Here is a 17283-nt window from a genome sequence, read left to right as displayed (position 1 = left end):
CTATATCACAAGAAATTGCGAGTAGCTGAGTGGAATGGAGATAAGCTAAGCATTGGGTACAGGACCAAGTCTCCCCTGGTGCCAAAAGATGAGCGCAATAGAATCATCAAGTTGCCATAAGGCACGGAATGAGACTATTGAATGGCTGGGTAGTCAAAGTCTTCCATTCGTTAGTCATTTCAGGTGGATTAGAACAGGTTTAGGTGGGCGTTGGCCAGATTTGGATTTTTCAGATGTAATCCTGGATAGGACCCTGTCATTGAACGTCGCGTGAAAGTGGAACTTAATGAAGGCCTAAGTACTTTTTCGTAGTTTTTAGTTTTCGGATTTGAAAGATCGTCGGTTACAGTGGCCTGCTTACTGAGCAGAAAAACGCGGTCCCAGGTCCTTACATATCAAAGAGATTTATGGTAAAATCGCTTGTGTATCGTGTATTTTGCGAAACTCGTTGTTGTCGTTGGTTCCGGGTTTGAATGGATACACAAATTTGAGCAACGGTATTATGTGATATGAGGGGCCTTAGAGCAACCGTTTTTGCTTACTGAGCAGAACATCATGAGTCTAATCTCAGGCCCATCCACATTCAAGATTCGTATTTGTTAATATGACTACATGGTAATAACAGCAACTCGGTGATTAAAAAGGTGCTCGTCTGCCTAGTGGCTTACTGAGCAGAAGACCGTGGGTTTAGTTCCAAGCTCCTTCGCGTTATATGATCGTTAGGACATCAATTCAGCTTATCGTTTACCCAAACGAACCATGCTGCAAACCCAACCCTCTTGTCCAACATCCCAGTGATACCTCGTGGAAGTGCAGAGGTGTTCTCGGCTTCCGTCAAAGCGAGTGTCATGTCAACACAATCCTTCCCATTCCTTTCTTGACCTGTGTTCGGGCGTGGCCGGCGCTGGTATTGCCTAATTTAAGATCACCAGTTTTTACACATTGAGGATGATTGCTAGTCCCAAGCATCGTCTATTGGTTCTCTGTGTAATTACAGCTGATCTGGCAGTAACAGAGTAGCAACCGTGGGCGGTCAATCAAGCTCAAGCTCAAGCTCAAGCTCAATCGTAAATCACTTGAAAATCAATGATAAATCACTAAGATTCGAAGCGCCGCATGACAGACTAAGTCAAGTGCAAGAGCATTTGGATTAGCTGTGACAACTTACGTTATTTCACAACGAATTAAATCAAATATGTTTTGTCTGTTTCAAATATAACAAGTTAATCAATAAGTTTAAACCGTGAATAAATGAGACATTATGTTATCTCTTATCTTGTTTATCTTGCACTCTTGCACCAATCCGGTCACTTCTCAGCGTTTCAGTTTTCGTATTTTTTTAGTTAATTATCGCATTCGTACTAACTGGTATGCTTGTTTTGCTCAATAGACGCACATAACCACGTGACTTACAATCAAGAAACCCGTCAATCATAACAAAATATAATTGAAATTTACATTTGAAATAACGTAGATGTTACGTAATCGCTTTTTGGATTTCTGGAGCTGATTCATCAGAGAAATTCACTTTTAATCAAACCTTGCCACCGGCCAACGGACGTCCAGCTGATAGAAACACTAATCCACCCATGCGCCACGTCCACGTGTTTCTACACGATGAATGATGCATTGGCAGCATCGTGCACATCCAAATGCCGCGCAATGAGACACCTCATGATTCTGTTCTATTTGATTATTTATTTCGGCCCCGGGCTGTTATCACCTCTCCGGCTTGGACGAACGAATCGCGGTATCTGTCTGCGAAGATTGGAAGCGCTCTTTGTCCGATAAGCGGAAGAAAGCGCAATAGGGGTAGACGGGGCAAGATAAGCACCCTTTGACATATATAATCTTATATTTTTTTAAACTGCACCTACGTATTTTTCATCAATGATCCTAACAGGCAACGTTCCAAAAATGACTAAAAATATGCAATAACTATCAAGACACGGATCATAATTCACCTACGGAAAAAATCCTCATTTTGTAACAATAATTTGCAATAGGCAATAAGCTTTTTTAAGATTCGTTTGTAAGAATTTTCAATTAATTTTTCATCCTGGTGCTGGTATTTTGTGTTGATAAAATAAATAACATGATTCTTAAAAAAACGCAAGAAACACCTTTAGCTGTGAGTGCACGTCCTGCCTCGTAGGGGTGCGCACCTAGGGGTGTCTGAAAACGTTGTACTTGTTTACATATATTCTTTAATTTATTTAATAAAATTAAAAATTTGAATTTTATTGCGTACTGCGTGAGCATGAACAGACACTAGGATAGACCAATGTTTATTTTTAGGGTGGCCATCATGCCCCGTCTTCCCCTACATACATTTGCGAGCAACACGGAGTTCACCTGCTGACATTCTTCAGAACTTCCAAAAGTGTTGGTGATTCCTTCCATTGCATTGGCGCTTATCGGAAGCGCCACTTTTCAATGAAACATTTAATTTCGTGTGGCCATCGAGTGGACAAGTATTTCCTATCAGTCCAATGTTTGCAGCCGAAATAGATGGATGGTTGGCCGAGATCGGGTTCATCAAAGCCCAGTTTTACCATTGAGCACGAAAAGCCGTATCATATTGACACAATTGATTAGCGGTTGTTATTAATAACATACGCGTCGATGCTCTGATAGGAGGTTGTTTCTACGGTGGATTAAAGTGTGCACTTGAGTTCGGTTTGTTCCATGTCGAGAGTATCTGGTCTGGATTAGCAGCTCTTGTAGTGAAGTGATTGGAAAATCGGACTTGAAAATGCCTAAATTGTAAGTATATTGACAAGGCCTATTTCTGAATTGAGTTGAATAGCTAGATTAGGTCAGTGTGATTTTGTTGTAGTACAACGATTACGACAGGGGTTTGGGAAAAAAATAATCTTGGTCACATGACTTTGGTCACGTTAGAATTTGAGATGCATTCAAGTTGTATTTTTTCTTTTCGTAATCTGGTTCTGATCCCTTCAATGCTTCGCTACCATAAGTTTTTGTTAATGTGCATGGATACCTCAATCACAGACAAACATACATAACTCTTAGAAGAAAATTCTTCAAAAAATATTGTCAAGCGTATTTTGCATGCGCACTAGCACCAACAATCAATTCGAAAACTAACGATTTTAAATTGGGTCACTACTTGACTAGCCTATTGGTCCCAAGCAAATCGATTAACGTACCCCATTCAAGTGAAAATTCTAGTACTACACTATGTTTGTTTTGATTTGATAAAATGAGGGGTTATTGATTTTTCCTATTTTCGAGGGGTGAATCGATTAGCTTGGGACCGAAGAGAGTACCAGAGCTGAGCCAAAAAGTTGAGCACGTTATTTCGGGACCTTCTAGCCTTAGAGTTACCTCTATGCTAATACCAACAATCAATACGAAACTAACGATTTTAAATTGGCTCACTACTTGACTAGCCTATTGGTCCCAAGCAAATCGATTAACGTACCCCATTCTAGTATAATTTTCAGTACTACACTATGTTTGTTTTGATTCGCTATGAAAGTTTGACAGATAAAATGAGGGGTTCGTGGATTTTCCTATGTTTAGAGGGGTGCATCGATTAGCTTGGGACCAAAGATAGTACCAGAGCTGAGCCAAAAAGTTGAGCTCGTTTCTTCGGGACTTTCTGGTCTGGGTTACCTCTATGCACTGAAATAAAATCCATTGGCAAAAATACTATATTGCTGGTTTAAATTAAATTAAGCGAATCGATTCACCCCTCGAAAATCCACTAGCCCCTCATTTCATCTGTCAAACTTTCATAGCGAATCAAAACAAACATAGTGTAGTACTAGAATTTCAACTAGAATGGGCTACGTTAATCTATTTGCTTGGGACCAATAGGCTAGTCAAGTAGTGAGCCAATTTAAAATCGTTAGTTTCGTATTGATTGTTGATATATCTCGGAACCAGTAGGCTGTGGAAATTCTACGTCTTCTAAAGAGTTGTTCATTTTGTCAAGGTAAACAACTTTGCCCAAGACATCAAATCTCCAAAACGTCAGAGAAAGAAATTAGATTGTGGTGCCACCTCTGCGGACGAGTTTTGAATTATGTGTTTATGTCAGTATTAACTTTGCTCCGCTGGATTGCATACCTGGTCCAGTGCGCAATGAGTAGTTCTAGCAGTAACGGCAGGAACAGCAGCAGTGTCAACATTTTTCTTCCATCACAGCGCGCCGGAATCTCGCTGGAATCTGGAATCGGTTGCCGCATTTGGCGTAGCCACCAGTTCTTTTTCGTCGGAATCCAGGTAGTAGCCAAAGGAGGGAAGCAATCCTAGCTTAAATTAAAATCTGATGCGGCTGAAGGTTCGAAGATCACGAGTTAATTGAGCGAATCTCAGGGAACACTACCGAGTGCACACGGGAAATGCGTTTGAAAATGTTCCATTCTCATGTGGCGATTGGTATCACTGATTGCATTTTCTGTCCTCGGGTGTTCCCTCACAAGGATGACAGCATTCAGCACATGACATGTTCGTTCAGGTTTGTAAGATGGAGGCTCCCGGAGGTGACGTTCTCGAGCGGTAGAAACAATCCAGTTTTTTTTATCTAGTTCGTTTATTTGTAAGGCTCAATCGCGTTAGCTTTACGGAGCCGATAATTCATTGTTCTTTGTTTCTAACAAAATTCACTTAATTCTATGTCTAGTAGGAGTTGGGCCGATTACTCGCGGCTTACTCGAGGTTAGAGGGGTACATTGTCGAAGGATAGGAAAAGGGGAGGAGCTTGGGGTAGGGTTTCGTTGTCTCATCAGAGTGATGTCGCCAGTATGAACGGTAGTGTGGTTCTAGATTCGTCTGGAGTTCGACCGGCTATGGTGACCAGTGGGCGACGGTGAGACTCATCGAGACGGGGGACAAGACAAACAAAAACTCATAAAGAGATACAAAAGACAAACGAATTAAATTCTTATACTAGACATTTGCAGAAACACATAAATCGACTGCATATAGCAGAGATCGCGGGTACTCAACACGTCTCTGATAGGAATATAGGGTTGTCTTCCTTGGGCCTCGAGGGTATTCAAAAGTTGCTCTCTGGCGGCGTCATTATCCGTACATTGCCAAACTACGTGATCGATGTCGTCGTAACCGTTTCCACACCGACATATGTTGCTGTCCACGAGGTTTATTCTATTGAGATGGACATAAGTCTACTAATCACGCGAATGAAGTCACGACTTAAGCCCAAGCCTTTAAACCACGCTCTCGAAGAAACATTAGGAATAATTGAATGTAACCACCGTCCAAGATTTCCATTGTCCCAATCGGTTTGCCAACTCGAAACGGTACTCTGACGCACTAAATGGTAAAATTCATCGTGTGAAGGGCGCACGTGGAACTTTTCTTTTTTGTGCTTCCAGTGAGCTTTTGTAAATCAAATCGGCTAGGAATCGATATTCTTCCAATGGTGGAAGCGCATCTATTGATTCGACACCGATTGTCACCGCCGTTGCATATTTCTGCCAGTCGATGTCCCTTGTAAGATCAAATGGAACCCGAGATGGTTCTGCAGAGTGAGGGCTACACTTTATTGAAATGATGATTGGCAAATGATCGCTACCATGGGGATCATTGATAACCTTCCACTGACAATCCAATGATAGCGATCTTGAACACAAAGATAGGTCGAGTCGGCTTTCTCGAGCCGGAGGTTTTGCTATACGTGTCGCTTCACCAGTGTTCAAAATAGTCAAATTGAAATCGTCACATAAATCGTAAAAAATAGCCGCTCTATTGTCGTCATATAGATCGCCCCACCCAGTACCATGGGAGTTCATATCACCCAGAATTAATACTGGGGATGGAAGAATCGAAACTAGATTCCAGAGTTGACTACGACTAAAGGAGGTTCTTGGTGGAACGTATACTGAAGCTATGCAAAGATCTTTGTTCTTCACATTTATTTGGCAAGCGACGATTTCGACGCCTGATAGAGCAGGAAAGGAAATTTTGTAGAAAGGGTAGCACTTTTTGATCCCTAAAAGTACTCCTCCATAAGAATCGTCTCTATCCAGGCGAATAATGTTAAAATCGTGGAAGTTGAGTTCTTTATCGGAAGAAAGCCATGTTTCACAGAGAGCAAATATATCACAATCATAATTGTGAAGTAAAAATTTGAACGAGTCTAGCTTAGGCACTAGACTACGGCAGTTCCACTGTAGCACAGTGATCATATCTTCAACCTCGTTCGACGAATTATCCATCGAAAGATATGATTGATGCAAGGAGGGGCCATGAAACAGTCAATTGCTTAAGATATGATTCTAGTGTTGGAAGCAAGGCAGAAACTAAGCTTCTAAGAGGGTCTTACACAATCCAGTTGCCAGTAGTAAGTTGTGGAAATTTTCAAAAAACTTCCTATTTTACTAATGCATGTATTTTGAACCCCTGCAGCCTCGACAGTCTTGCCGGAAAGGAAGGCCATTCTCATCACAACCATCAAGATGAAATGCTTGAAGTCTCTTTCCTTCAAGCACACCTACCCTGAGTGCGTGAGGAAGCAAATCTCGACGAACAATTCAAAATCGAGTTCCTCTTTTGATAACCACGGCTTTCACGCTGTTTTTACAACATAGTTTGATGAAGGAGATTCTCATCTAGCATCCAGAACATCAAGTACAACAGGGAATATTTTTGCAGCTGAGTTATTAACGACAGAGAAAGTCAATGCAGATAAACGATCTATGCAGCTAGGACGTTTGAATTGTTCGTCTAGAAATGGTTTCAATAGCACCTGCGCCATTTGCGTTAAAAAATTTCATTTTGGGCGAGAACTGGACCACCACTGGATCACTCGAAAGATTGTATAAAGCTGTACCCGAAGACGTTCAAATCCAGACTAACTATTCGCTCACTCTCAATCATCATGAAAAATATAAATGTACTAAATAAATGAATAAATAAAATAAATAAAATATTAATAAGGGTTGTCTTCAATTAATTTTGCAATTAAATTAAAAATAATTCATATTTGTGGTAAAAACATACGTAGTTGCGGTAAAAATGTGCGTCTTTTGTATTGAAGCTTTGTATGGGTTGATTGAAAAACCATGGATTTTTAGTTTGTTAGTACTGCAATTAAATTTGAAAGCATCAACTTTTAAAAGTAGAGAGAGGCTAACTTTTGATTTGAAAGTTGGATGGCTTTTATTTTGAAAGCTATCCGCTTTGTACCAAAAAAGAACTAATGAAAACTTTTAATCCTACGAATGTTTTTTTTTTTTAATTATTAACGATTATTCTTTGTTTGTACCTACCTACAACTTCTTCTTGCTAAAAATATTGGAAAAAGATGTCAAAAATTAAAAAAAAATTACTTTTTTTTCTAAATTTTCAAAGAAAATTCACGTGCAAAAATATTAGAAAAAGATATCAAGAATCTAAATAAATTACTTTTTTTCTAAATTTTCAAAGAAAATTAACGTGCAAAAATATTGAAAGTCGTCGTGGCATAAAGTTGGACTCAAAAAACTACAAATCATCAACCATCCGGTTTTGCTGAGAGTCTATTTTTTTCATGATAAGAGAAAAAAAATATTTTTACGTGTGAATTTTTCAGGAATCTAAGGAAAAAACCTGATTTTCTTTTATTTTCGATAAATTTTCCATTTTTTTTTAGAAAAACGAAAACGTGCCGAAAAAAAAATGATTTTCGGGGCGGTAAACTTCCCTTTAAATTCTGCTCTAAGAGTTCTGCTACGAATAATTAAAAATATCATTTGAAATTCTCCTAATAATTCTCATGAAATGCTTCTCGAAAATATCCTTGGAAGTCCCTGAGTCCAATTATACCCGAAACATTTGGCTCCATCTGGGGTTCCATTGGAATTCTTCTTGCAATTACCTTGGATCTTCCGTTAAGAAAATACTATGAATTATCCTTAAAAAATCTTTAGAAATTTTTGAATTCTTCTTGAAATTCATCTCAGAACTTCTGAAATTAATCTCAGAACTTATTAGGAATACTTTTTTGGACATTGAATCTTCCTTACAGTCATCATGAAAGTCTCCTCAGAATTACATTAAAATATACTCAGAACACTCAACGGCATTCTGGGACATGTAATCGATTCTTAAACAAAAATTAAGATTAAGTTTCTTTTCGGTTTGTCGGTGGTGCAACGTGAAACGGCTGATTCAAAACTCAATACTTGTGAACGTACCTCAACCGTTCCACTCTCCTCGTGGGAAGCGTTCGTTTCGAGCGAACGTTTCGTTTGACAGTTGTGGCCCCGTATAAAAAAGAAGCAGCTGAACAGAACCATCAAAACAATCTCCCTTTTTGCAGCTTTTGCCGTAGTTAAATTCTGCTCTGGTGCGTGTAGGTCGAAATAATAAATGCCTTTCATACATGTTTTATCGCTATCGGGTAGCAGTAGTGTCTAATCAGTGTTTTACGAATTTGTTTTTCCCGTGCGATCCAACAGCAGTGGACCCAATTGGTTCTCCAAGCCGCAGTCGCGGAAAAAATCCAAAGTCCCGTCATCGAAGGGAACGGTGGTGAGTTTCGCGGACGGAACAGCAGCACCAGGACCAGAAACACCACCGCAGAAATCTCCTCGCAAACATCGTCGGAATCATTCTGGTCAGCAACTGTCGAGCCAGGTCTCGTGGTCTAGTGAAGTTACTAGCCCCGGCAGTGAAGGATCCGGAGGAAGAGAAGGAGGAGGGAGCTACTTCTCCAGACAGAGTGGTATCCGACAGAGTGTAACCAGCAATCAGAGTAGTTTTTCGACAGCCAGCAGCAGCAGGAGGCCGCCGCCAGTGAGACGACCGACCAGGATGGCCGAAACCGAGAAGGAGGAAGCTATTAACTTGGTGAGTGATCATGTGTTGCAAAGAAATTTGTGTTGATATGGCCTTGCTTTATTATTATTATTGTTTTGGCTTGGCGACAATCTCGTTATCGCGCTATCGGAGTGCCACTACTGTGTGAGCTTCAATAACGTTAATAACACAGCGAACGAGGCGATGGATGAAATGTATTATTTATTATTTATTCGGTGGAGGGCTTGTGAAGCCTCACTAGTGTAATTATTGGAGCGTTTAAAAGTCACCTTGTCCTAATGGTAGAAGTGACAGATTTTTACGCAATCATAATGATTTTCTTTCTCGCACCATTCTCGATAAGGATGTGGAATGGAAAGAGGCTCTCAGTGAATTGATGGAATATCGGAAACGAATGTGTATTGGTACTGTTTCATTGACCTTTGCTTATCGATTATTCCTAACTGTATGATGGGTACAACCGTAAGCGATGAGTGTTCACTTAGTTAAGCTTTAAATCCAAGCGTTGCATGTGGCTGTAGTGAGCTAATTGAGTTTGCATCCGCTGACCTGTTAGTAATTCAAATTATCCTACAAAGTTGCCTATCCGTGCGAAGGTTGTAATCGGTATAATCCTATCGTCGTGGAACAACTCATTTCCCACCGCTTAAACTTTGTTGTCAAGATTATCTAATAAACACCTTTATTTTGTATGTGCTCCCTATATCTCTTCGTAGCAAGTGGAGTTCGAGTGGGTGCTACACGAGGAGGTACACTCGGTGCTGAAAGAGTTGCATGTTATTCTGGTGGAATGTGCCCATCGGTTTCCGGTTCCCTTGTACGGGAACGAAGGCAAGAAACAGGACAAGTTTGTGCTGACGGCGGCTCCGGAGCAGTTGAAGTGTATCGTTACGCTAACCGGCGATAGCATCACACATGCGGTAAGTTTATGTTAACTCTGTAACTGTAATTATTATACATATAATGGTCATGCTCATAGTTTGTCATCCAAGTGTATCTGCGGCATTACTGTTATTAAGTAGAGGGAATCTTTTTCTATGATACTTGGTTCCTTGTAGCTGGAGCTCCGTATTGTCGAAACTGAAAACGAAACAAATACAGAGAACCTCGTATTTGAGTCCAAAAGCTTCTTGGGAAAGTTCGATAGGGGTTTCATGACAAGTCAAATAGATTTTCACAACAACTCTAGGGTATGTCCATAAGGGTCCTCAAAAGGCATACAAATGGACTTTAAATGCAAACCCAGAGAACTTTAAGGAAAGTCTTCTAAAACTGTTTAGTGCAAGATAGATTACAGAACAAGTCTAGATAGTGCTTGTATTAGGGCGTAACAGCTTTTGTAAACAATGTCTTCTATTGATGATTTCTAGAAAGTTAAGGCTTGCCAACGCAAATCAACACCTTCAGGTAGGGGAAGAGTTCCCCTACCCGACGGTTATGTTGGTTTGCGTGGGTATGCTTTGAGTTCCTAGAAAACACCGATAGAAGTCATTGTTTACAAAGGCTGTTACGCCCTAATTCCAGCTCTATCTAGAAGAGTTAGTGTTAGTGTGAAGGGTGAATTAGATCTGGCTGCACTTTGGGAAGGGATACAATCTTTTAAAGCATGGTAATGATGCGAAACTATCAACTCAGAAATGTAAGAGACTTGGGTTCTAATCCACGATCTTCTGCTCAGTAAGCAAAAACGGTCGCTCTAAGGCCACCGTTCCCCTTACATCACACAAAACTGCTAACTCACTGAACTACGTTTCCATTTTTTAAATAAATTCCACCAATGCGGAAAGTGAGAATATCCGGTCGATAGCTCGCTAGGAATGTGACGCGTGACTACCGATCGCAGACTAGTGTTGATGGCAGGGGTGCTTTCTGGAAATTCTCAATAGCGGCGGTGCTTCCAGCTACAATAATGCTTTCCATGATTTGTCAGTCAGTTTAGTGCTGTCATCTTGGTAGCGACGCTGTTCGATGCGAGGGGGACGACGCTACGATGCAGGAAAGATTTTGTTTTTGGTGTGGTTAACTGCGTGCACGCTGAGTAGATAGAAAGAAGATTCTGAAGATTTCCTGCAAAAAGATGATGCGCGATGCAAGTAGATGCGAGAAATGAAAGAGGAAATTTTGTAGATTGATTTGCTAATGTAAAGGATAAAAATCTCCGGTCACGTCTTACTTCGAAAGGGAAGTAAAGCCGTTGGTCCCGGCCCATGTGTGTTGAATGGGTGCGATATTCCACGCAGCCTTCCTGCACATTCGATTGCCGTCAATGGATGGCAATCGATGTCCGTTGGTGATAGGCACTAGATTGTGGAACAGAGACCGACGTTAAATAAAGGAAAGCAGAAGATTTAACTACAGCACTTCAATGATCTAGATCATTAGAACATCTAGAACTGAGATTTAGGTATGACGGCCCCCTCGGTTCGTTGGCATGTCATAGTAGGAACTGAACATGATAGCCGCAGTTATGGTGAATAACTTTACATTAATTGTCCAACGAATGCAAAGTTCTGAATGTCAGCCAGTAGCTTGTGAAGGGCAACGCTAAATCCTACGCTTACAATGTATCCGTTAGCGGATTCCTGTATCCAGATCCTGATAGCTATACATTTCACGCAGGAGCTATTAACCTGTCCAGGTCAATCAGCCTGCACCGTTCTTCGTAAGGCGGCAAATTTACCGAATCGTTCCAGGGCAGAACACGTAAAGCGAATCTTACGAAGTTTCGCTGAATGGCTTCGATTCTGTTAGCTTGAATAGCGTAAAAGGGTGCCCACACAACAACAGCATACTCTAGAAGACTGCGGACGAGAGCACAGTATAGTGATTTCAGCGCGTAGATGTTCTGGAATGCGTTTGTGTTTCGTTTCAAGAAACCTAATGTGGCGAATGCTTTAGCAGTTATCATGGAGATGTGCTCATTGAATCTGATTTTAGAGTCGATGATAACACCCAAATCCTTAACTGAAGAAACGAAGAGCAAACTACTGAGTCCTATCCTATAGTCATGTCGTAAGGGCTCGCGTGAACGGCTAAAAGATATTGCGCAGCATTTTGTGACATTAACCTGCATACCGTTCAATGTACACCAGCGCAAAAGGGAATCAATATCCTTCTGGAGTGCGCAACAGTCAAGTCTTGAGTTAATTGTACGAAAGATTTTTAAGTCATCGGCGAACATAAGTTTCGAAGAACACAGTCGACTACACAGATCGTTCACGAACAGGATGAAAATTAAAGGCCCCAAATGGCTACCTTGGGGAACACCAGAGGGTATCTCGAAACTAGGCGAATTAACACCGTTAATGCTCGCATAGGCTGAGCGGTCAGTTAAGTAAGACTGTAGCCACTTCGTGGCCCAATTAGGTAATCCCATACACCTCATTTTGTCGACTGCAAGCACATGTGGAACCCTTTCGATCGCCTTACTGAAGTCCACGTAGATCGCATCAACTTGTCGTCGTTTTTCAATGGAGTTGATCAGTGAGTTGACAAACACCATTAAGTTGGTTGTTGTAGAGCGTTTCCTCACGAAGCCGTGCTGATGTTCGGTAATTATTAACCTAACCGCTTGATATACGACCTCATATACGATCTTCTCCAGACCTTTTGGGAGGCAGCTTAGAATCGAAATTCCGCGAAAATTTTCAACGTTGTGGATGTTTCCAGCTTTGTGAATAGGTGTGATGGACGCAAACTTCCACATTGTGGGAAAAACACCACTAACTAGCGAAGGATTGAAGATAATCGACACAGGTGAAGCGAGAGATGCAGAAAATTTCTTAATGAACGATGGCGGCAAACAGTCTGGACCAGGGCCTTGAGAAAGATCGACAGATGAAAGAACTTTCCCCACCTCTTCAACAGATACATCCAACTGCGGCAAATGCAAGTTGTAATGAGCTATGCTGCTCATCCAGTCACGACGATCATCCGGAGAATGAGTGGGAGGGGTAGTCGAAAAAACATCCTTGAAGAATTTTGCGAAGAGATCAGAAGCTTCTTCCGCGGAGTCAGCAAGAGCTTATTTATAGGACACATTGAGTGGTATACCGCCATTCCGCCTAAGTTTCTTCACGTAGGTCCAAAAAGACGATGGATCCCGCTTTGTCTCCGACTCAATGCGCAATACATATTCATGGAAAACTGTGTTCAACCGGCTGGTGTAGTGCTCCTCCATGTCGTGAAGTAATCGCCTGTTTTCCTCAGTCCGTTGTTTGAAAAGACGTTTCCTTGCTTTCCGTAACCTGTTTCGGAGGTTCCTAAGTTCCGTGGTCCACCATGGTTGATTGTAGTGAACACGGAGGCAATATCGTCGAATAGGAGTATATTCGTGGATGATATCGAAAATGGTACCATGAAACCGGAAAACAGCATCGTCAACGTCACAATCAGTCAAAATCGTCGTCCAGTCTATCGAGCCTATCCGGGCGTTGATAAGGGGTTCATTGCAGAAGCTGAAATCGTAATAACAGCGGTCCAGCCCAACGTCGTCAGTATTACGAAGGTAGTCAAATTTGATGATAAAAGATATGTGATGAGCGTCGAGTTTTAAAATTCCACAGGGCGATTCGAAAAGTTCGATTCTGTCAGTATCACTAACGAAAGCCAGGTCAAGTAATCTCTTGTTTACGTTACGTACATCCTGAACCTGCTGTAATCCACATGCAAGGATCGACTGGGTCAAAGCGATTTCTTGTTCAGATGAAGCGTTGGTCGGGATGTAAGAATTCATGTCGGCATCAAATTGCCATGATAGTCTAGGCAGATTATAGTCTCCCAAAACTATGACAGTATCGGTAGTTTCAGCAAGCTCACACAATTCTTGAACACAAGATGCATGATTGGAGTACATGGCGCAGTCCGAGTTAGGCCTTAAGTAGACGCAACATATGTAGACCGACTGCATTGGCAACGAAACACACACGGCCACTTGCTCTAAACAGTTGGCATTAACTAGTGGAACCAACTTACAACGTAAATGCTTTTTGACACCGATCAGTACGCCGCCACCACGTAGCAGTTGAGATGTGGCTGGATTCCGATCGAGACGAGAGTTCAGAGTTTAATATGTCGCTGCCAAGTCACGTTTCGGTCAGCGCAATGACGTCATAGTCACAAGATGATAATGCCAAACGAAGATCGCTAGTTTTAGTTCTTAATCCGCGGACATTCTGGTAAAAAAATTGTAAGGGGGAGCGCATCTGGTGGATTCGGACGATGAAGTGCTTGAACCGTTTTTGCGGGACTAGAGCAAGAGCCTACTTGCTCGCATTCGCTGTCTCGGAAGCTGACGATGGTAGTGGGTTCAATAGGACTGACTTTAAAAAATCCCGTTTTTTATCAGTGTCTTCGAACTCCCGGAATCTTATGCCAGAGGGCCATGTGTCCAAACACATTGCATTGCCGAGTGTTCAGGACAAAGAAGTTTTTGAAATTCTTCAAAAAGTATTTGGTTTGTCAGGCCATATGTAGTTGCGGCCGGAAATCTCAAAGTTTCGGCTCTACCAGCACTATCAACCAAGATGTGTACGAGAAAGAATGTTTGCAAATGCGGTTGCTACCATTCATCAGAAACCACGACACTCGAGCTCTGTTGTGGCTTCTTGTCACTATGCTAAATCCATCCTGGAATGGTATAATGGTCAAAAGGTTAAATACGTGCCAAAAAAAGCCAATCCGCCAAACTGTCCAGAACTTCGCCCAATAGAAAGATACTTGGCTCTGGTTAAGCGGAAACTATTCGAGACAAAGAGGAAAGCCAATGGCACCAATTATTTCAAGAGGAGATGGAGGCACGCCGCTACAGGTATCTGAGGATACTGTAACTGTAAGAATTTTACAGAAGAATTAACATTCACATAACCTACGTATGCTATCGATATAAGTCTGCTTTACTGAAATAAGCAATCGGTTTTGTTGTAGGTATTATGTGCAGATTTTTTTCCACCATTATCTTAGTGTCCGAAATTTAACGTGTCTCCACGCTACCTTTTCCATTCACACAAAAAACCCCTGCAAGAACCTGCGAACTAATTGCCCCCTTTTCCCCCAGGACATCAACTTCAAGGTCCAACGGCAGCAGCAGCAAACGCAGCGGACCTCCATCACCCAGGACTACCCGTGGAAGATTCAGCAGGTCCAGGACGCCGCCAACCACCTACAGCAAGCAATAAACCACATCGACAATGTGGATAGTTCATACAATTTCAAAACCTCCGACGAGGTGTTGCACGTCCTGGGAAACATATTGGGTGCCTTGCAGCGAGGCAGGACCTCGCTGGTGGTACCCCGCAAGAAGCCCATCGATGAGCTCATGAAGAGCCGAAATATGAAAGCGCTGTCGCCTAATCTGCCGGAGGATTTGGCGATCAGTTTCTACATCCAGAGCCACAAGCTGATCTTTGTGGCCTACCAGCTGACGAACTTCCAGGGCACGATGAAGTTCGATTCCTGCCAGGCCGAGTGTTCGGTACCGTGGTTAAACGAGGTGCTGGTGCTGTTTACCGTGGCACTGCAGCTGTGTCAGCAGCTTAAGGATAAGGTATTTTCTCTCATACGAGTTGTTGGAAATTGTTTTGGAGTCATTTTAATATTTTTTTTTTCATTTCAGATTTCAGTATTCTCGCAGTATAAGGACTTCACCGTTGGTTCTCGTTCGGCATCCGCAATGTCCTACTGACTGGACCAATCGCCGGCGGCGGATCCTCTGGTACCGTGCCGGGCTTAGGTGGGGTGATTGCGGGTTAAGATCTTAGAATTCCCTCTCTTTCAACAGTGTTAAGTTATACAGCAAAGCAACTAGTGTGCAGCAGTGCACTCCTCAGTTTTCAGGACAAAAGTGAATACATGAAAAGGTGGAACCCTTGATCCTAGTAGCTATTAAGTACCGCGCAAAGTCCAAACATATACAGACGGATAGTACGATGTTCAAACGAGTCTTGTGCTCGTAACGAAGAAATTTGGCCGTCGTCGGTCGTTGTTGATAATATTGATGTTTGTTGATAACTTAGGGTACTCGTGTTGTTATCGGCAAGCGCCGGTGGCGATTGTGTCTACGGGAAAGGGAGACAGGCAGTGATTCATCGAAGGAGCTTCTTATGAAGTTCCCATAAATACCAACTGATTGTAGGTGCCTATCAGCCATTAGTGTTTGGCTGCCAGAATTGCCTAATTGTGTTTGTTTTCCATTTTTAGTGCTTTATCAACGGAATGAGGCAGCCAGACTGCAGCCGATATCAACACATTTAGATAAGCGCAAGTGAAACAAATGAAAATTTAATGTTTAGGAGTACTTAACGAGTCGTAAGTAAACAGAAATAATGAAATCGTATAGTGGCAAATATTTACTCAACCTTGTGTGCGAGTGCGTAGGAGAATGCCTTCCCCCGGTCAGCAGCTGGTCCAAGGTGCTGGATGTGAAGGGGGTGTGTGCAATCAGTTGCGATCGATCGCTGATTGTGATGAGCATTGTGTAAATAAGAGGGTAGGGTGAATAGTGAGTTGGCGGTAGGAATCTCGAAATTGATGTTTTTATTCCAAGACCGGCTGCTGAACGGGTGAATGGACGGTGAACTGAAATGTGTATCATAGGCATCCTTAAATGAACTGTAAACTGTTCGAACGTAGAAGCGTTACCCTTACAAAATTCGAAGATGAACTTTAGCACTTAGAGGTTTTAAACTGTTCTGATACATCAGCATGATTTTAATATTTTTTTTTTGAAATATATTTATTTGAATTATTCATTTCTATTTTGTCCTTTATTTTCCTTAGTTTAAGCGAACATATAGGTATTTACCGAGAAGGGTTTCGATTATTTCTGTTGGTTTTTATTTCATAGCTTAACATCTAATGAATTATCATCCCCCATGGATTTATGGAATTTGAATGACGATCTAACACCAGTTATGGCAATTGGATCCGAAATGTCACCAATTTCGTCAGATGCAAAGTACATGAGTTATGGGGAAATTGCGGAAAGTTTTTTTTCAAATGGAGTGTATTTGTTTTGTTTATTTGGTTCTACAGTCTGTTGATGTAGGGTTTAGTCCTAATGATGGATTAAGCAATACTAGGAAATACAATATACATAGTCAAGAAGTAACAAGCTGCAATGGCCGTGAAGTCCAACTTAATTCCTAATTCTTAAAAATATATCACGGCATCTCAGGCGCAGCGTCTCACGTGCCAAGTGAAAATCAAATAAGGAAGCAACACAATTGAAAACCCTTTGTAGCCCATTGATAGCACCATACGAACTATAGTTTGTACGACGAAAAGGTATCCTCAGCATTGCGTTGTTACGGAGTGCTCGTGGTTGAATGTTAACGTCGATTTGTTGTAGAATAGAAGCACAATCGATTCTGCCCTGTAGAATGTCTGCCACAAACAGGGCCCTTGTCGTATCTCTTCGACACCACAAAGGATCCCGGTGAATTAACTGGCACCGACTTTCGTAGCTTGGAAGGCAATCGTCGAGGGGCA

At 41.8% G+C, this 17283-nt stretch overlaps 1 protein-coding gene across 2 annotated transcripts; it reads left to right on the top strand.

Annotated features, from left to right (window-relative positions):
- Window positions 1-2467: 2467 nt before the first annotated feature.
- rogdi (rogdi atypical leucine zipper) lies at window positions 2468-16544 on the top strand. 2 transcript variants are annotated; one of them, XM_065223732.1, is made up of 6 exons: window positions 2468-2766; window positions 8436-8826; window positions 9513-9716; window positions 14852-15340; window positions 15410-15924; window positions 15994-16544. In XM_065223732.1, the coding sequence occupies exons 1-5, from the start codon at window positions 2756-2758 to the stop codon at window positions 15476-15478; spliced, it is 1164 nt and encodes a 387-aa protein (XP_065079804.1). In that variant the 5' UTR covers window positions 2468-2755; the 3' UTR covers window positions 15479-15924; window positions 15994-16544. The 2 variants fall into 2 exon arrangements, with proteins under 2 accessions (XP_065079804.1, XP_065079805.1); XM_065223733.1 differs by having other exon boundaries at window positions 15410-15928.
- Window positions 16545-17283: the final 739 nt, after the last annotated feature.

This window comes from Ochlerotatus camptorhynchus, unplaced genomic scaffold (genome assembly GCF_037179485.1).
Source record: "Ochlerotatus camptorhynchus isolate MF236.1 unplaced genomic scaffold, CSIRO-AGI_Acam_v1.1 ptg000196l, whole genome shotgun sequence".
Lineage (NCBI taxonomy): Eukaryota > Metazoa > Arthropoda > Insecta > Diptera > Culicidae > Ochlerotatus > Ochlerotatus camptorhynchus.
The sequence above is the reverse complement of the archived record's forward strand: the minus strand, read 5'-3'. Positions and strand labels throughout refer to the sequence as shown.